The sequence below is a fragment of the Hevea brasiliensis genome, chromosome 13, assembly GCF_030052815.1.
Source record: "Hevea brasiliensis isolate MT/VB/25A 57/8 chromosome 13, ASM3005281v1, whole genome shotgun sequence".
Taxonomy (NCBI): Eukaryota; Viridiplantae; Streptophyta; class Magnoliopsida; order Malpighiales; family Euphorbiaceae; genus Hevea; species Hevea brasiliensis.
Window position 1 is genome coordinate 88,572,916 of NC_079505.1, and position 21,809 is coordinate 88,594,724.

At 36.7% G+C, this 21,809-nt stretch overlaps 1 protein-coding gene across 1 annotated transcript; it reads right to left on the reverse strand.

Annotated features, from left to right (window-relative positions):
* Positions 1-14: 14 nt before the first annotated feature.
* LOC110665770 (rust resistance kinase Lr10) lies at positions 15-21,508 on the reverse strand. The gene is made up of 5 exons (XM_058132774.1): positions 21,127-21,508; positions 1,940-2,480; positions 1,616-1,639; positions 1,462-1,491; positions 15-1,274 (listed from the first exon to the last, which is right to left on the reverse strand). Exons 1-5 carry the CDS (start codon positions 21,370-21,372, stop codon positions 142-144), a joined length of 1,974 nt encoding a protein of 657 aa, XP_057988757.1. The 5' UTR covers positions 21,373-21,508; the 3' UTR covers positions 15-141.
* Positions 21,509-21,809: the final 301 nt, after the last annotated feature.

A 21,809-nucleotide genomic window follows, 5' to 3' on the forward strand; every position in this document is an offset into this window, starting at 1 on the left:
GATATAGCATTGAATACTAAGTTAAACTAGAGGGAATTTATTCTTGTTAAATGCAGGAAACAAGTAACTACCTAAATTGCATTGGAAAATTGAACTTTGGTTGATAATATTAATAAAGGCACTCCCCTGATGTAAGATCTCTCAGGTTGGATTTACAGCTGAATTTTTAGAATCCGCACTATCCTTCGGTGAAATTGGTAATTCTGGTGCTTTCAGGTTGATTTCAGCATCCAGTTGGCGCGGCTCTTGTGGAGATAGAAAAGGCTTGGGAGGCATATGCAAAGACTCAACTTCTCCTTCAAGCATCTCTACAATTCTGTTCATAGAGGGACGATCACAAGGCTTCATTTGTATGGACCATAATGCTACTATCATCATTTTCTTGATTATTTTCTTTTCTTCCTCCGTTGCATCTTCAATTTCTATGTTTTTTGCCATCAATAACTGGTCATAAACCCATGAAGGGAAGTAAATTTGGCTTGAATGCTGCGCAAATGCATTCAAATTCTTCCTTCTTCCTGCCATTTCCATCAACAACATTCCAAAACTATAAACATCAGCTTTGTAAGATATACCTCCAATGTTCTTATAGAACAATTCTGGAGCCATATAGCCCATTGTTCCTCTTGGTGCTGTGAGAGACACTATACTATCTTCTGTTGGATACAGTTTTGCAAGCCCAAAATCTGAGACTTTTGCTGTGAAATTCTCGTCAAGAAGAATGTTGTGAGGCTTGATGTCAAAATGCAAAATCTGCATATCACAACCTCTATGAAGATATTCAATTCCACGAGCAATGCCTAAAGAAATTTCATACATTCTTTCACAACTCAAAGCAACTTCTTTTTTCCCCGAAAAGATGTATTTCTCAAGAGATCCATTACACATAAATTCATATATGAGAGCACGCCTGGATCTTTCAGCACAAAATCCAATAAGCCGCACTACATTGATGTGATGAATTCTCCCAATCGTGGCAACTTCATTGATAAATTCTTGTCCATTAGCTTTGGACTTGCCCAGTATCTTTATTGCTACAGTTCTCCCACTTGCAAGTTTCCCTTTGTATACTGAACCAAAGCCTCCCTCACCTAATTTATCCTTAAAGCCTCTAGTCATCTTCTTGATATCTGAATAAGAGTATATGATGGGCATGAGATTATTGTTACTTCGAAGAAAATCTTCAACCTTGTCATACATCGATAAATGTCTCCTTCGCCATTTTATGATTAAGAATGTAGCAATGCATGGCGTCCCACATATACATCTTAACACTGCAAAGGTGAAGTGCAATCGTAGAATATTTATATTTACATTAATCATAATTAAAATTTAAAAAATTAAATTAAAATTATAAACTGCTTTTTAGAATCGTATTTTTAAAAAACAAATATTGTTTATATTTTAATGCCAAATACAAGGATTATTGCTATAAAAATCAGAAAGGACAGCTGATCTTACCGAGGATGGGAAATACATAAAAAATCAAAACTGCAAAAAAAAAAAAATGAAATGAATATTTTTTTTTTTGTCAAGAATATAATGAATCATTTGAAAAGGCATATTATTTCAATAAATTATAAATGAGATTAGTAAAAGACATGAAAGTACTCACTGTAGGCCAGGTAAAGCATCATATCTGCACAAGAAATGCAATATATCAGCGATTTGTGGGAAAATTGAATTAAACTGAGAGCAAGGGATATAAACTCAGAAAGCAATAAATGGAAATTAGGGACAACTATGCTAGGGATGAACTCACTGTGTTATTCCAATGAGAATATAATCTGTTGATCTTAATCAAAGCCAGCTCTATTTTTTTTTTTTTTTTGCAATAAATTATAATATTTTAAAAATTGCTCTTAGACTCAGGCAGGGCTTCAAGTTTAATCAATAAAGAGAGAGAGAGAGAGAGAAAGATGGATCAGAAAATTCTTACACAGAAAATTGAAGGAAGCAGAGCATCCTGAGACCTCGGAATAATCGTGATTAAATATGCAGTAGCCCTTTCCTTCGCACTCTTTGCAATAAATATCATGCCATGAAAATTCAAACCCATATAGCAGCTCCTCGAAGATGTCTAAGTATGAACAGTTTTTGTCGCAATTTATCGACGACACTGCAACTGCCAAGTCCACCCTGCACAAATCTGGAATCTCTGCCAACTCCACGTCCCCAAACACAACATACGAATATGAATGCTTGTTCTTGTTGGGGGAGGCCAATGAATAATTCGAAGTAAAAACTTGATCAACACAAGGGGCTGTCTTCAAAAAGAAAGGAGAGTTAACTGGATTCTCACAATTCATAAACGTCACCTTTTCTGACGACCACCACTCATAAGGATAGTACAAATGAAGTCTATTTATATAATAAGAAAAGTCATCAAACTTAAAAGGAAAAAGAGGAAGAGAGGTGCAATTTCCCTGTTGCAAACCAGCATCAACGACACGGATGGTTCGATTATCGTAATGGATTGCCTGCACTGTTAAAAAACAAAGAAAAGAAATATAGAAGACAGATGAGAGAAAAAAGATAATATATTGAATTGCAGTAGATGGCTTTATATAGCCTTACAAAAACAGCAAAAGCTAAAAATCTGTAGAATAATTCAGCAAATCAAAACAACTTGAAAATCCCTTAGCAATAGGGATTTATTGACTAAAACAAAATAGCAAATTCTAACAATTCCTCCCTTAAACTAAAGGCTTACGACATAGTTTATATCAGACTTGGAGCAAACTCCTAAGAGCTCACGTAGCTTCAAGAAAGCATCCATCTTGAGTGGCTTAGTCATTAAATCAGCCAATTGTTCTTTTGAATCGCAATGAACCAGCTTCACCGTGCCTTCTTTAGTAAGCTCTCTCAAAAAATGAAAACGCACATCAATGTGCTTACTTCGCCCATGCATTACTGGATTTTTTGAGAGCTTGATTGCAGAACTATTGTCACAACGAACAATAATAGTTCTACCTTGAACCAAATCCAGATTTTCCAACACTCTTTTCAACCAGACAGCTTGACAAGCACAAGAGGCAGCTGCAATAAATTCCGCTTCGGTAGTAGATAAACTGACAACAGGTTGTTTCTTTGAGGACCAAGACACATTTCGAACTCAATAAAAACATAACTCAAGTGCTTTTTCTGTCTTCCAAGTCTCCCGCATAATCACTGTCACTATAACAAATAAGCTCATCATCTCCTCCCTTTCTATAAAAAATCCCAAAATCAGTTGTCCCCTTCAAATATCTCAGCACCCTCTTTGCAGCTTGTAAATGGAGCTGTGTAGGATTCTCCATGAACCTGCTAATTAGACTAACTACAAACATCATATCGGGTCGAGTCGCTGTGAGGTACATAAGACTACCGACAATCTGTTTGTAATAAGTCTTGTCCACTTTGATGCCATCGTCATCTTTCACAAGTTTGGAACCAGGAACAATGGGATTAAGAAATTGCTATCACCCATACCAAATTTACGTAAAATGTCCAGAGCGTATTTCCTTTGATTAATGAAAATTCCTCTTAAGCTTTGTGAAATTTCCAAACCAAGAAAATAGCTCATCTTCCCAAGATCTGTCATATCAAACTCTTGTTTCATGGATTTTTTGAAAATTTCAAACATCATGTCATCATTTCCGGTAAAAATAAGATCATCTACGTACAAACTGACAATCAATACTTTACCATTAGTCTCCCTTTTGATGAACAGAGTGTGTTCATAATCACATTTAGCAAAGCCTTCTTTTAAAAAATAAGCTTCTATTCGACTGTACCAGGCACGTGGCGCCTGTTTTAGCCCGTAAAGAGCCTTCTTCAACTTATACACCTTCTGTTCAGCTCCCTTCAGCACATACCCACAAGGTTGATCTACAAAAACATTCTCATTTAACTCACCATGTAGAAATGCCGATTTCACGTCCAGCTGATAAATGGGCCACCCTTTTTGAGCTGCAAGTGCCAGGATCAATCGAATTGTCTCCATTCGTGCCACAGGTGCATATACTTCATTGTAATCTACTCCATGTTGTTGGGCATAGCCTTTCACGACAAGTCTGGCCTTGTATTTATTAACTTCTCCATTTTCAGAATATTTTGTCTTATAGACCCATTTAACCCCAATTGTTTTTGCTCCCTTCGGCAAATCTATTAATTCCCAAGTATCATTCCTTTTAATTGTCGCCATTTCTGCATCCATAGCTTGTTTCCAATTCTCATTTTGTAAAGATCATCAAAATGGATTGGGTCAACGCTATTGGAACTTGTAAACATGACCATATCGCCTTCTCCTTCGTAAAGTCCTTCACTGCTTCATAATCTCTCATCCAGATCGGTGGGACCCTTGCTCTTACTTGATTCGAATCGAGAGTAAATCGCATCATTAGGATCGATTCACTTCCTAAAATAGGATCACCGTGTTATCATTGAGCTCCTCTTCATCAACGCCCATTCCAAATCACGTACAACAATTTCTTCATTTTTCTTGTTCCATTCCCAGCTTTTGTCTTCTTCAAACACAACATCACGGCTTGCAATGATCTTATTTGAAGTAGGATCATAAAGGCGGTAAGCCTTTGATTCTTCACTTACACCCAACAAAATGCAAGGAAAACTCTTGCTGTCCAGCTTAGTTCTTTTATTATCTGCAACATGAACATGTGAAATGCAACCAAAAACTCTAAAATACTCAACTGAAGGTTTCACCCCACTCCATGCTTCCTCGGGTGTTTGATTTTTCACTGCTAAGGTTGGACTCCGGTTCAAAACATGTGCTGCCCAATTAACAGCTTCAGGCCAAAAATTCTTTGGAATATCCTTTCCTGAAAGCATACTGCGAACCATGTTCATGATGGTCCTATTCTTCCGTTCAGCGACTCCGTTTTGTTGCGGCGAGTATGCAGCTGTTAATTGTCTATTTATACCATTAACATCACAAAAATTAGTGAAATCTTGAGATGTAAATTCCCTACCACGGTCAGTGCGCAAGCCTTGAAGAAACTGATTTGTTTCTTTTTCAACCTTAGCTTTAAATTTCTTAAAAACATCAAGAGCTTCTGACTTTTCAATCAAAAAATACACCCATAATTTTCTGCTGAAATCATCAATAAAAGTGAGCAAATACCTCTTGTTGCTGTTGGAAATTGGCGTGATTGGCCCACAAATATCAGCATGGACTAGTTGTAGAATTCGGGAAGCTCTCCAATTACTCCTTTTTGGAAATGGATCTCTGTGTTGCTTGCCCACTAGACAATCTTTGCATAGCCTTAAAGGAGTTTTGAACTGTGGTAAGCCATGAACCATGTCTTTTTGTTGAAGAAGATTCAAGCCTTGAAAGCTTAGGTGCCCATATCGATCATGCCAAAGTTGTGTTGTATCCTCAGTAATTGTGTTGAAGCAAGCAGAGTCTACAGGTTGAGTGACTGCATTGAAAAGAAACATTCGATTGGAGCACATTGTTGTGTCCATAATTAGGCCTTTTTCAGAGTGATAAACCTTGCATTTGTTATGTTGAAATAGAATGGCAAGACCCTTCTCTTGTAGTTGTCCAATGCTCAGTAGATTATTTTTCAGTTCAGGAACAAAAAACACACTTGTGATGATTTGTGCTATTCCATGCATTACTAACCGTATGTTGCTGATGCGTCCCAACCGCAAGTGCACGGGTCGTACAAGTAGTATAGAAAAATATCGATCCCACGAGGAGTTGTGTTAATGATTGAATTTTTGATATAAAAGTTGACTAAATTGAAGTATTTATGAAATTAAAATAATGAATTAATGGGTAATGGAGTACGAAATCTAAATGTGCAAATTTAATATTCTATTCAACAATGTATTAATTAAACTAAAATTGCATCAAATTGAAATAAGCAAGTTCAAATATGGCAATATTTAAAATGGCAAATGATTAAATTCGATTAGAAATTAACAATGGTAAAAAGGCGATTCCGGAGTTCGGGATTTCATATTCGAGCTATTTTGGGATTTTAAATTGGTTGTCCAATCTTATGAAACTTATGAGTTTTAAGGAGATTAATCCTTAAATCCTTTGAATTCCCTTTCGAGTGAGACAAAGAGTGCCTTAATCAAACTAATCCTACTTTCGTGGACTTAGAATTAATTAAGACCCATTAAGTTCTTTAATTAACTGTAATCCTCTTAATCCTTAGCCTATTTCTAGGTCTAAGTTAATTAAGTCCAATTTCCGATTATCTATCACAAGGTCTTCTCCTTTCTGCTTCAACCATGGATTAAGAACATTACTCAATGGGATCCTACATTAAGCATGTCATTAAGCATACAAGAAATGAATAAAACTCATTAAGACCACAAAATATGGATTACCCAATCAAAATCCACAAAATATCTCAAATATTACAACCCTTACTCCAGAATCAAAAGTAAACTACTCACTATCCATAATGCTTACAAGCTATGATGAGTTTAAATGGAAATAAAGCTTTAATCTAAGCTAAGAAGTAAGAAATTAAACACTAGAAATATGGAAAAATGTAAAGCAAGGAAGAAATCTGCAAATCTTGGTTAAAAATGGTGTGGAAGGTGAAAATGACTCCTCAAATTCTGCTTAGCCTCCTCCTTTCTTTCTTTGCTCCTTGCCCCCTTTGCTCCTCTCCTCCTTTAAAATGAGAAAATGGGACTATATATAGCATTTTTCTGACATGGAGCCCTAAAATAGTATGTTCTAGGAGGAATATATTAAGGGAATCTTCTGCCAGCTCATTAATGAACTCTTTATGGGACTGCATAAGTGGACTGCATAAGTTATGCAGTCCCTTATGCAGTTTTTGGCTGGTTCTGGGTCACTTATGCGAAGCTGCATGACTTGGTGCATAGGTTATGCACAATTTCGTGAATCTGCATAAGGGAGGTGAGAATGTGCATAAGCTATGCAGTCTCCTTATGCACATTTTGGTTCTGGGAATGTTGTTCTTCCTCCTTATGCAGAATCGCATAGCTTATGCAAGTTATGCACGCTTTGGTCTATGCATATTTTAGCTTGAAAACTTGCTTTTGGCATCTTTTGCTGTAGAAGACACTCCTCAATGGCAAAATTCTCTTTAGTCCTTCAAAAACCATTTTTCCTACAAAACAAAGCAAAAATTACAAATTAATCCAAAGTTGACAATTATGGAAAACTAACTAAATAACTAATGAAATTAGCTAAAAATGACTAATAACCAAATAAAATGATTGTGAAATTAGACCTAAATGACTATGCAAAATATGTGCATCAAATACCCCAAACTCAAGCTTTGCTTGTCCTCAAGCAAACTTTAAAATGTGGTGCAAAGTTTTTAAGGGTGCCTTATCCAAAGAGTTATGAAAATCACTCATTAAGGTAACTTAACACACCTTTAGCCATACCAACAATCCATATACCCATCCTTCAAAATGCAAAGAATTTAATGCTTATCCAAGCTTTCACCGCTTAGCCATCAAGTCAATTATCATTCAAATCCCCAAACCAACCAATCAAAAGAGAGAGTCATGCTCAAAAGGAATTCTAGAACAATCAATAGTCAAAGTGTCTCCATATGGAATGATGGAATTGAATGAATGAATGAATAATTTTTCAATCCCATAGGCAAATTCCCTACTCCTATCTCCACTAATGTAGCTAGTACTATCAAGAGATCAAAGGTCTTTTTAGGGATGTAGTGGGGCCATGGGGTTCAAAATGAGACTAAGAAGAAAGATAGGTAAAAAGGATTCAAAGCATGAGAATATTTTCAATTTTTAAACATAAGGTACACTTTATTATATATTTTTTTCTTTTTCTCTTTTTTATATGGGAGAGAAGAATACACAATGAGGATTGTCAAGTGCTAGCATAGTTTACAAAACACATAAAAATGGAGGGACATTTTGATACTTTAACTTGTATTTTGTATTTTCTTTTGATGATTGTCCCTAAAAATGCCACCCCCAAACTTATTTCTTTTAATACTTTGGGTGGATTTCTTTCACTTTGAATGGCAATAGTGAAAAGCACATATACTAGCACTTTTACAAGGTGACAAGTATTTCTTCTCCCTTTTATTGTATTTTTTTTTTATTTCATATTCCTAATATTATGAATAATTATTCTCATGAAAAGGGTTGGAGTGTTTGGTTCATTGGCTAGGTAGTAATAAGGGTTTCAAGAAAAATTAGGGACAAAAAGGCTCAAAGGGGTTTGCAAGGATAAATTTTAATTGGGAAAAAGGGCCAAAGGTTTAAAATGAGAAGGTTTAAATCAAAGAATGCCTAATCATCTCTCTTTTCAAGTACAAGCTGGTATTTCGCCTTGAAAGGTTTAGAAAATTTGTTCTAGGATTGGTGAGACATCATTTGACTACCTTATATCCAATAATTCCCTCTAAACACTTCCATCTCCAAATGACTAGTTGGGTGGCTTTTTGGCTAAGAAGATATAGGCAAGGGATAGACACTTCAAAACCTTGCACCTTTTAGGAAACTTTCAATCCACAAACCCAACTAAAAGGTGAGTCAAATCACTCTCATAGGCACATTTTCAATACTCAAGGGATTTGGCAAAAGATTTTAATGCATGGTGTATGATTCCTAAAATGAGTAATGCATGAACTAAATGGAGTAAGCCTATTTGTATGCAATTTGTACAATTTCTAAGTGATGTATAATGTGTGTGTAAATGTGTAATGAATATGTATGTATGGATGTATATGTAAAATATTTACAATATATGTAAATGAAATGGGATGAGATGCTCTTATACTCAAAATGTGAAAAATAAAGCTAAAAATCAAAATGTTCTACCGAAATCTCAATATTAGTCATTGTCCTCAATGTCTCAAACAGTAGATATCCTAAACTCAAAGCAAATAATATTGACCATGAATTTTAAAAATAAGAACAAAAAGAAAGAGTTACGTATGAGAATTCAAGTTAAAGGGATGCATAAAACTGTGTTATGCAGAGTTAAGTGCTGTCCAGAACATGTGCATAGGTAAGGTGCATAAGCCATGCGGTGCTGCATAAGAGGCAATAGATGTTGCATAGGCTATGCAGGACAGTTGCATAAGGGAAATACAACAAGTAGCAGAAAGAGTTGCATGTGCTATGCAAAGGTTATGCATGAGGAAATTCATTATGCAGTGTATACAAAAGTCTGCATGGGAATTTGCAAGGGGAAATGTACAACCAGCAGTAAAAGTATGGAAATACAGACAGAGTATGGGCAAATATGTACAAAAAGGCAATAAGTGCAATAAAAATCAAAGAAGACTAATGTAATAGCTATTCAATAAAACTTCAAAAGAAACAGAATTTAAAAGAAACTAATTTAGAACAAATCAACAAAATCCAAAACAAACTATAAATGTTTGAACATATTTACAAAGAAAAGGTCCTACAAGATTGAACAAAAGTAAACTAAACACTAATCTATGTCTATTGTTTTTCCTTTGTCCAAGGATGTTGCTAAAATGATGGTGCAGGAGGAGGTGATGGAGGTGGGGTAGGTGTAGTAGGGTGCTGTGGGACTGGTGTGAAAGGTTGGGTTTCTGGTTGTGCAATAGGCTCAGTTTCTGCTGCAGGGTGGCCAGTATCAAAATATGATAAATGGAACCCTGTTTTGGTTAAGTGTGCAGCATCAAAATAGGAAGTGTCCTCAAGTGCTGGGATTGAGTGCTCTGCAGGATTAAAGCCAAAATGCTTGGCTATGACAGTAATGAGTCCACCCAAAACAATGTCACCAATGGATTTGGTGGCAATATGCACATGTTCGCAAAAGAAGTAACCCGGAGACACCCTAACTTTGTGAAATGCACACCATAACATAAATAGTTCAGATTTGCCCACAGCACCAGAACTAGTCCCTCTGCCCAATATGGTGCTAGCCATCAGCCTATGAATAAACCTAAGTGCAGGGTCAAGGATTTGGGATGTTTTGGACCTACCAGCAGAGAAGGTTTGAGGTTGGTTTGTTATGATTCTCCAAAATTGGGCAGGATTCCAGATGCCCTTATTGGCTACCTCTACTCCAGTATGTGGTACTCTAAAGAACCCATCAATTGCAAAACCAAAAATGCTATGAAATTGATCCAATGACAGCTCTCTATTTTGCCCCAAGCATCTAAATGTCATAATTGGCTTATGGTCTACATCATGCAAGTTGAGGGTAGCAGAGAATGAAGAAATAAACTCCAAAACTAGAATTGGATAAACTACCTCTTGCTTATGCACAAATTCTGTCCAACCCATACCGTCAAGTAATGCAACTACATTGTCAAATAAACCCAGAGATTGTAGAGCATCAGCAGATATATACCTAGTAGGTTGTACCCTTCTATCTTTGAGTCTTTTGAAAGCGGCTTTTTGAATTGTATCAGGGAGAGGCCAGGGTAGCTTTGATACAAATGGGGCTGCTGAAATTGTCTTTTTACTGGAAGAAGGTGTAGAGGCTGGAGCTTTTGGCTTTTTAGGAGGTGGCTCCGAAAATGGGGTGGGTGGGTCTTTGCGTTTGGACAGAGGAGGAGCAGAGGACATGGGTCGCACGGATTTGGACCTAATTTTGCGTTTGTATGTGGTTGGTGGAGGTGGTGGTGGTGTCGTTTGTGGTGGAGGATTGAAAGGGGGGTGTATCGAAGACAATGGAGAGACTTCGAGAGGAGAGGCGGGGCGTGAATGTGGAGGGGAATCCATGGCCGATTGGAGAAGAGATAGGGGGAAATGAAAATGTAGGGGGATTTAGGGTTTTTGTGATGAGAGCGCTGGTGGAGAAGATGGGAGAGAGACGGCGAGAATGCCGGAAAGAATGAAGGTTGAAGGGTGGTCGTGGGGTTCAAGAGTCGGGAAGTGGAGGTGGTGGGAATGTTCTTTCTTTGAAAATGAATTTGAATCGGGTTGTAGGAGACGCATAAGGGGAAAATGATTTATGCATAACTTTGTGCACTTTTGTACATGTTTCAAAAGGATTTAAATTTCAGAGAAATGCTTATGCACAAGTGCATAGGTTATGCAATCGCCCTTATGCATGTTTCGGTGACTTCGAAATGGTGAGGAGCGAAGTCATGCGGAGTGCATAAGTTATGCACTCCTTATGCATCTCTCGAAGAATGGTTTTTCGAAAATTGGGTCATGCAGATGTGCATAAGCTATGCACTCGCTTATGCACTCGCGCAATTTTTTTGAATTTGGGTTGGTGGTCATGCGGATGTGCATAAGCTATGCACTCTGCACGTGTTTTGACATTCAGAATTTTGGTTATGCAGAAGTGCAGAGGCTATGCACATTGCTTATGCAGGTCTCGGCAAGGTTGTATTTTTGGAGTTCTTGGTTATGCGGAAGTGCATAACTTATGCACCTTCCTTATGCACCCCTCGGCAAGAATGATTTTTGGGTTGGTCATGCGTAGTGCATAGGTTATGCACTCGCTTATGCAACCTTCAGAATTGGAGTTTTGGATTTTTGGTTATGCGTATGCATAAGTCATGCACTCACCTTATGCAAGCTTGGCAGAGAGAAAATGAAGGAATTGAAGTTATGCGTATGCATAAGTCATGCACTCACCTTATGCAAGTTTTAACAGATATGAAATTTGACAAAATGAGGTTATGCAGAGTTGCATAAGCTATGCACTCTCCTTATGCACTTGCAATAAAGGTGAAAAATGGCAAGAATTTTGGTTATGTAGGATCGCATAAGCTATGCAGTTGCTTATGCGCAATTCAACAAAATCAAGAATGCAATAGAACATGAATTGCAAGTGTGAAAAATACGAGAATGATGAAATATAATTCTAGGAAACACATACCATGAGAAATTTTCATCAAAAACACATCAACATATTCAAAGTTCATCAAAAGTGCATCACACAAGCATGTAAAATGGATTTTACGTAAAAGACCTTTGAGAGCTATGCCATTTTGACTCAAATTCGCAAATCAACATTCAAGACATAAAACTCCAAAAAAAAAAAAATCTGATGAAGTTGCATCTAACCACACATGATGAAATGAAGTCTCCAAGATTTGCCAAGAAAAATGCAACATTTCTACCTTGAATCCTACAACCCCAAAGGAGCTCAAATCGCAAAAATGACTCACTTACCACCATAATATCATTTGAAGCACAAATATTAGAAAATTATTCACCCAACCTCACCAAAAACACAAGTGATTCTGCTGCAGATTCTATTTTTCGCTCTCAGAATGTACTTAGTTTTCCTTTGCAATAACGATTCACCAACCTTCCTCCATTTAAATACATCCAAATTTCATCAAAAACATAAGCCATTTTGCTGCAGAATGTACATTCCTCTGCATAAACTGATCGCAGCCTCACAGTTATGCAAAGAAAAACTTATCAGTTCTTTTGAAGGACAAAATTTTTTTCAAGTTAAGAATTACTTTCCCAATAGTTCACCAGCCTTTCTTCAGTGAATTACATCTACAAGAGACAAAATTTAACAATGTCAAAAATTAAATTTGGGGAGATTTAGGATAAAAACAAAATTAATGAAAATGAAAGTAAATCAACAAAAGCAAAATAAAAGGACTTGGGATACCTCCCAAGAGAGCTAATTTATAGTCCTTAGCTGGACTCTTCATGAATTTTACTGAAAAGAGGTGAGGGATTGGAGAGCTTGTAACGGCTTGCTCCTAGTATTGGGTCTCCAGTTATGTAATGTTTCAATCTATGCCCATTGACCTTAAAATTCCCAGATTTTTCACTCCAAATTTCTATTGCTCCATAAGGGAAAACCTTAGAAACTCTATATGGACCAGTCCACCTTGACTTGAGTTTTCCAGGGAACAATTTCAATCTTGAGTTGAACAACAAAACTGAATCACCTTCTTTGAATTCCTTTTTCCTCAGATGCTTATCATGCCAAACTTTAGTTCTTTCTTTATAAATACGGGCACTTTCATAAGCATCCATCCTCAATTCCTCAAGCTCATTAAGTTGTAACAACCTTTTCTCACCAGCTTGCTTAAGATCAAAATTCAAGGTTTGAATGGCCCAATATGCTCTATGTTCTAGCTCCACGTAAATGACAAGACTTACCATACACCAACCTAAAGGGAGTAGTTCCTATAGGGGTTTTGTAGGCGATCCTATATGCCCATAAAGCATCATCTAGTTTGATAGACCAATCTTTCCTAGAGTTGTTCACTGCTTTTCTCCAAAATATGCTTGAGCTCTCTGTTAGAAATTTCAACTTGTCCTGAAGTTTGAGGATGGTATGGAGTAGCTATCTTGTGCACTACACCATACTTCCTCATTAAGCTCTCAAATTGCTTATTACAAAAATGGGAACCCCCATCACTAATTATAGCCCTAGGAGCTCCAAATCGCTCAAGACAAATTTCTTCAAAAATTTTACTACCACTCTAGCATCATTAGTTGGAGTTGCAATAGCTTCCACCCACTTTGACACATAGTCAACCCCAACTAAGATGTATCTATTACCATATGAAGGAGGGAATGGCCCCATAAAATCTATTCCCCAAACATCAAATAATTCCACTTCAAGAATATTATTTAGGGGCATTTGATCTCTTTTTGACAAATTTCCACTCCTTTGACATTTATCACAATCCAACACAAATTTCCTCACATCCTTAAAAAGATTTGGCCAAAAGAAACCAGCTTGCAAAATTTTACTAGCTGTCTTAGAGATGCCAAAATGTCCTCCATAATCGAAGCATGGCAATGATGCAAAATACTGGATTTCCTCTTCAGAATACATCTTCTAATTAGACCATCACAACACCTCCTAAAGAGTAAAGGGTCATCCCATCTATAAAACTTCACCTCATGCAAGAACTTTTCTTTTGTTGCCATGTCATACCTAGAGGTAAAACTCCACAAGATAGATAATTCACAAAGTGCATACCAAGGTAGTTTAGCAACAAGAGAGAAAAGTTGGTCATCCAAGAAAACTCATCAATAGGGATTTCATCCAATTCTTCACCATCCAATTTCAACCTACTAAGATTATCAAGAACTACATTTTCAGCCTCCTTCTTATCTCTAATCTCCAAATCAAACTCTTGTAGCATCAGATCCACCTAATGAGCCTCGGTTTGGCCTCCTTTACTGAGCAAATACCTGATGGCTGCATGATCTGAAAATATAACTACCTTTGAGTCAATAATGTAAGGTCTGAACTTTTCCAATGCAAAGACAATTGCCAAAAATTCCTTTTCAGTTGTTGTATAATTTGTTTGAGCCTCATCCAGTGTTCTACTAGCATAATAAATAGCATAAGCCTTTTGTCCTTTCTTTGACCAAGAACACCCAATTGCATAGTTGCTAGCATCACACATAATTTCAAAAGGTAGGCTCTAATCGTGTGGTTGCATGATTGGTGCTTGATGATGAGCTTGCTTCAACTCGCAAAAGGCATCCAAACACTCTTGGTCAAATTCAAATGGTGTGTCATTACTTAACAAATTAGACAAAGGTTTAGCTATTTTAGAAAAATCCTTAATAAAGCGTCTGTCAGAGAACCCGGCATGTCCTAGGAAACTTGAATTCCCTTGACATTGGTAGGAGGAGCCATCTTCTCTATCACTTCAACTTTGGCTTTATCAACCTCTATTCCTCTGTTAGACACCAAATGTCCAAGCACTATCCCTTCCTGAACCATGAAATGACACTTTTCCCAGTTTAACACAAGGTCAGTATCTGCACATCGCTGCAAAATTTTAGAAAGGTTAGCCAAGCATATATCAAATGAAGATCCATAAACGTAAAAATCGTCCCATAAAAACCTCCATTATGTCTTCAATGAAATCGAGAAGATTGCCATCATGCACCTCAAAAGTGGTCGGTGCATTACACAACCCAAATGGCATCCTTCTATAAGCAAAGGTTCCATATGGACAAGTAAAAGTGGTTTTCTCTTGATCATTTGGATGGATAGGGATTTGAAAAAAACCTGAATATCCATCTAAATAGCAAAAGTAAGAATGCCTAGCTAGTCTTTCCAACATTTGATCAATGAAGGGAAGTGGAAAATGATCTTTTCTAGTGGCAACATTTAATTTTCTGTAATCTATGCACATTCGCCAACTAGTCACTGTTCTGGTGGGAATTAATTCATTATTTTCATTTTTGACCACCGTCATTCCACCTTTTTGGGACAACATGTACTGGGCTCACCCAAGTACTGTCTGAGATGGGATATATGATCCCTGCATCAAGCAACTTCAAAATTTCCTTTTTAACAACTTCTTTCATATTTGGGTTTAACCTCCTTTGATGTTCAATAGATGGTTTACAATTTTCTTCCAAACTGATTCTATGCATGCAAAAGTGTGGGCTTATTCCCTTAATGTCATCTATGGTGTATCCCAAAACTTTCCTAAATTGTCTCAACACTCTTAACAACTTATCAACTTCTAAAGTACTCAAGTTTGCATTTACAATTACTGGATAAGTGTTATTAGTGCCAAGAAATTCATACCTGAGCTGAGAAGGAAGTTGCTTAAGTTCTACCTTAGGTGCATCTTCTTCCTTGAATGATGATTGCTTAAATTCTGCTTTTTCCTTTTGTATGAGTTGAAAAACTGGAGCAGAAATGAATGGTGGACTTCCCTCTAAGTGTTGAGTATATGCAGCTTCATGAGGGTTGTCATAGTCTATGCCTCCTCCATGAACCAAACAATTTTCAAGTGGATCTTCTGGATATTTCTTCCTGAAGTGTTCTTCAAAAATCTTATAAATAATATCAACTCTCAAGCAAGTATCAGCTTCAGAATGATGCTTCTTCATAGAGTTATTAATATTGAAAATTAATTGCTCTTCACCAACCCTAAGAGTAAGCTTTTCTCCTTTCACATCAATCAATGCTCCTGCTGTAGCTAGAAAGGGTCTCCCCAATATAATTGGAATATTGGAATCTTCCTCCATGTCCAAGATGACAAAGTCAACAGGTATATAGAACTTTCCAACCTTCAGGGGCACATTCTCCAAAATCCCTTCAGGATACTTGATTGTTCTGTCAGCTAACTGAAGAGAAATGTGGGTTGGCTTTAGATCTCCCATGTTGAGCTTCTCATAGATAGAAAGGGGCATAAGGCTAACATCGGCCCCTAAATCACATAGAGCTTTTGTAGAACAAGACTCTCCAATTTGTCATGGAATTGAATAACTCCCTGGATCCTTAAGCATTGGATGATGTTTCCTTTTGAGTATAGCACTACATTCTTCTATCAAAGCTACAGTTTCATCATCTTCAAGTTTTCTCTTGTTTGAGAGAATTTCTTTCAAGAATTTTGCATAAGAGGGCATTTGTGAAAGAGCATCAACAAAAGGCACATTTATGTAAAGTTTCTTCAAAACCTCTAAGAACTTCCCAAATTGCCTATCAAGCTTGGCTTTGTGAAATCTTTGTGGAAAGGGAAGTTGTGGCTTGTAGGGCTCAGGAGGTATATATTTCTCTTCTTTTTCTTCAAATTTCTCCTTACATTTTTCTGCACTTTCTTGTTTTTCACTCTCATCTGTTCCTTTTTCATTTTCTCTCTTCTCACTGCTTTCACTCTTCTCATCATTTATAACTTTACCACTTCTTAAAGTAATAGCTTGACAATGCTCTCTTGGATTTTCTGGTTGACTTGGAAGCTTTCCAAAAGATTTGGCACTTGAGGAAGATGCTTGTTGTGCAACTGGTTTTCCAAAGATTCTGTTGTGTGTTTGCATTTGTTCCAGCCTTGCTTTCACCTCTCTCATCTCCTCATCATGCTTATTTTGGTTGGCAAGAATCATTGCAATAAAGCTTCAGTGGTGGAATTTCGTTCTTCTTTGTTTTGGTGGAGGGTTCATATTTTTCTCACAAAAATTGGGCAATGGTTGCCTATTTTGTTGATATGGTACTTGACTCATTGTGGTTGAAAATTCTGATTTTGAACTTGATTTTGCTGATTGCCCCATGAAAAGTTGGGATGATTCCTCCAATTTGGATTGTAAGTTTGAGAATAAGGATTCCCATTTGCTTGTTTCCATAATTACCAACATATGCTGCTTGTTCTCCATAATCTACTCCATAGCTGGTAGTTTCCTCTGCATAAGCCACTTGTTGTGAACTTCCAGCTGATGATGTTGAACTAACCAACATACTCAAATCTTCCATCTTCTTAGCAAGGACATTTGTAAGTGCATCAAACTTTGCATTAATCATGTTGAATGGATCAAGATCATACATTCCAGCAGCTTGCCTTTTCTGAGTTGGAGCTGGTCCTCTTGGACTACTCCAAAGATGAGTATTCTTTGCAATTTTCTCTAATAACTCATAAGCTTCATCTTCATGCTTTATAATAAATTCTCCTCCTGTTTGAGCATCAATAATTCCTCCGATTGGGAGTGACATTTGTGTAGAAATTCTGATTTATCATCCATTTTGGAATGGCATGATGTGGGCATAAACTCTCTAATTACTTCAATCTAATACATGAATAATAGAGAGTTTCATCTTCTCTTGCTCTGAAATCTCTCATTTTATTCCTCAGCTCTTGAGTTTTTCCAGGTGGAAAATATTGTGCAAGAAATGCATCAGTTAGTTGCTCCCAATTTGTAATGGAGTTGTGAGGTAAAGAATCAAGCCAATCCAATGCTCTATCTTTCAAAGAGAATGGGAATAGCTTCAATCTTGCTGCATCATCAGACACTCCAGGTTGTTTTTGCATGTCGCAAATCATAGCAAACTTCTTCAGGTGTGTGTGTGGATTTTCAGAAGGATGACCCCCAAATTGAGAATTCTGAATCATTTGAAGGACTCCAAAATCCATCTTGTAACTATTTGCATCAATCCTTGGTCTTGCTATGCTCTCTCTCAAGTCATCAAAACGAGGAAAAGCATGATCCATCATACTTCCCCTAGGCACGTTAGCATTAACAACTTCTTCACCATGGGCTGCATTTTCATTATTTTGACCATTTCCAGCATTACCAACACCAATTCTAATTCTTTCATCAGCCATGTCTGCTTCAATTTCGGTTTCTCTCAAAGCTTCCTTCCTTTTTCTGGTTTCTTTCTTGTTGGCCTTACAAAATTTCTCTATTTCAGGATTGAACAATAAGGATGTGTCACTTGAGCTTCTAGCTCTTCTCATAAAAGATTAAAAGTACCTGAAAAAGAACAAACAAACACAAAATGAAAAGATAACAAAAAAATAAAACTATAAACAACTAAAATAATCAAGAATTCAATCTTAAGCAAACAACTCCCCGGCAACGGCGCCAAAAACTTGATGCGTCCCAACCGCAAGTGCACGGGTCGTACAAGTAGTATAGAAAAATATCGATCCCACGAGAAGTTGTGTTAATGATTGAATTTTTGATATAAAAGTTGACTAAATTGAAGTATTTATGAAATTAAAATAATGAATTAATGGGTAATGGAGTACGAAATCTAAATGTGCAAATTTAATATTCTATTCAACAATGTATTAATTAAACTAAAATTGCATCAAATTGAAATAAGCAAGTTCAAATATGGCAATATTTAAAATGGCAAATGATTAAATTCGATTAGAAATTAACAATGGTAAAAAGGCGATTCCGGAGTTCGGGATTTCATATTCGAGCTATTTTGGGATTTTAAATTGGTTGTCCAATCTTATGAAACTTATGAGTTTTAAGGAGATTAATCCTTAAATCCTTTGAATTCCCTTTCGAGTGAGACAAAGAGTGCCTTAATCAAACTAATCCTACTTTCGTGGACTTAGAATTAATTAAGACCCATTAAGTTCTTTAATTAATCTGTTAATCCTCTTAATCCTTAGCCTATTTCTAGGTCTAAGTTAATTAAGTCCAATTTCCTGATTATCTATCACAAGGTCTTCTCCTTTCGGTGCTTCAACCATGGATTAAGAACATTACTCAATGGGATCCTACATTAAGCATGTCATTAAGCATACAAGAAATGAATAAAACTCATTAAGACCACAAATATGGATTACCCAATCAAAATCCACAAAATATCTCAAATATTACGTCCCTTACTCCAGAATCAAAAGTAAAATACTCACTATCCATAATGCTTACAAGCTATGATGAGTTTAAATGGAAATAAAGCTTTAATCTAAGCTAAGAAGTAAGAAATTAAACACTAGAAATATGGAAAAATGTAAAGCAAGGAAGAAATCTGCAAATCTTGGTTAAAAATGGTGTGGAAGGTGAAAATGACTCCTCAAATTCTGCTTAGCCTCCTCCTTTCTTTCTTTGCTCCTTGCCCCCTTTGCTCCTCTCCTCCTTTAAAATGAGAAAATGGGACTATATATAGCATTTTTCTGACATGGAGCCCTAAAATAGTATGTTCTAGGAGGAATATATTAAGGGAATCTTACTTGACTCATTAATGAACTCTTTATGGGATCAGATAAGTGGATCGCATAAGTTATGCGATCCCTTATGCGATTTTTGCTGGTTCTGGGTCACTTATGCGGTCGCATGACTTAGTGCATAGGTTATGCACAATTTCGTGAATCTGCATAAGGGAGGTGAGAATGTGCATAAGCTATGCACTCCTTATGCACATTTAATTTGGTTCGGAACAGTTGTTCTTCCTCCTTATGCAGAATCGCATAGCTTATGCGATAAGTTATGCATGCTTGGTCTATGCATATTTTAGCTTGAAAACTTGCTTTTGGCATCTTTTTCAGAGAAGACACTCCTCAATGGCAAAATTCTCTTTAGTCCTTCAAAAACACCATTTTTCCTACAAAACAAAGCAAAAATTACAAATTAATCCAAAGTTGACAATTATGGAAAACTAACTAAATAACTAATGAAATTAGCTAAAAATGACTAATAACCAAATAAAATGATTGTGAAATTAGACCTAAATGACTATGCAAAATATGTGCATCAGTTGCCCTTGCCTTTGACAAGCAAGCTGGAATTGTTGCCAAGTTTCACAGAATCTCTGAAATTTGCATCAAAATCAAAGAAATATTCTTTCTTTCCACACATGTGATTACTGCACCCGGAGTCAAGAAACCATGTGTCTTCATTGTTGGCAATACCTGTAGTTGTATATGCCATCAACAACAATTCTTCTTGTCCCTCGGCAAAATTCACTTCCTTCTGCAAACATTCCCATTGAAAATGTCCAAGTTTGTGGCACCGGAAGCATTCTACTGTTGATTTGTCAAAATTTTGCCGGCCTCGTCCTCTTCCGCGACCACCTCGTCCACTACTGCGACCTCGTCCTCCATATTGATCTCCATGAGAAATTTTTAAGGCATGTTCCTCATCAATTTGCGTGCTCATACGCTGTTCATGTACAAGCAAGCTACTTTGCAGCTCATCAATGGTTAGTTTGCTTGTATCATTAGACTCTTCAATGGAACAAACAACATAATTGAATTTAGGAGTCATGGACCTTAAAATTTTCTCAACCACAGCAACATCTCCCTTGTCTTCGCCATTTGCTTTCATTTTATTAGCAATGGAAAGAGCTCGGGCAATGTATTCATTTACTGTTTCTCCATTTTTCATTTGGAGAACTTCAAACTCTTTGCGAAGAGCTTGCAACTGTGCTCGCTTAACCCGAGTTGTACCTTGATATTTCTGCTTCATTGAGTCCCATATGTCCTTTGCTGTATCCTTTTTGTAATTGTTTCGTAATGTAAGGCGATCAAGTGCTTGAAACAGAAAATTCTTTGCCTTCAAATCTTTCAACTTTTGATCGTCAATGGACTTCTTTTGTACATCTGTCAGAGTCTCTCCTTCTGCTGCTGCAGGGACTCCATTCTCCACCAAACTCCAGTACTCCTTTGAACGCAGAAAATTCTCCATAAGCATTGACCAGTGATCATAATGCCCATCAAATTTTGGAATGGCTGGTTGGACAAAAGAAGACGATTCCGTCATGTTGAAAATAAGATCTCAGAAGATTGCTACTTCTAACCTCTCAAGGAGGCTCTGATACCAAATGTTAAAAAACAAAGAAAAGAAATATAGAAGACAGATGAGAGAAAAAGATAATATATTGAATTGCAGTAGATGGCTTTATATAGCCTTACAAAAACAGCAAAAGCTAAAAATCTGTAGAATAATTCAGCAAATCAAAACAACTTGAAAATCCCTTAGCAATAGGGATTTATTGACTAAAACAAAATAGCAAATTCTAACATGCACGTAGTAGTATATTCCCGAAGAGAACTTTAATACTGTGTTATTGTTCTCACAGGTCAGAAGATAGTTAGGGTCGCCGCAATTATTTGGGTCCCCTTCTATTCCAAAGGGATAGGAAATATTTTGTAAATTGCCGCAAGAAGGGGGTTTATCACAGCGATGGATTTTCTTAGCACAACAAGTTACACTAACAAGAAAGAGAAAAAAAGAGATTGGATAACTTGCAGAGAAGACCCTGAACATGGCGACCGGGAGAGAAAGAGAGGCTCTTCTCCAAAACAGGTACGGTGGTTACTGTTTTTTTTTTTCTCCCCTCCAAGTGTTTTGGCAGTGTACTGGTTAGTGTAACATCCCAGCAATTTCCTTTTTTCACGAGAAAGGAAGGGACACCAGCGCAGTCAACTAATATGATATAAAATCAAAAAGATACATTTATTTAGAGCTATCATAAATTTAATTAATACGTCATTTGTTGATTGGTTAGATCTGCAAGACTTACTCTGCAAAGTATTGATCATTGACTTTAGAGTTGGAAAATAATTTCTTTTAGAAAGACAAATTAACAGTCAAGTTACAACTTGATTAATTACCTGTGGTAGTAAATAATGTAGAAATATATTAATCTGAATCTGTCAAGGCGCGTGTTGGGAGATTTGATTACGTATAGGATTACTATCCCT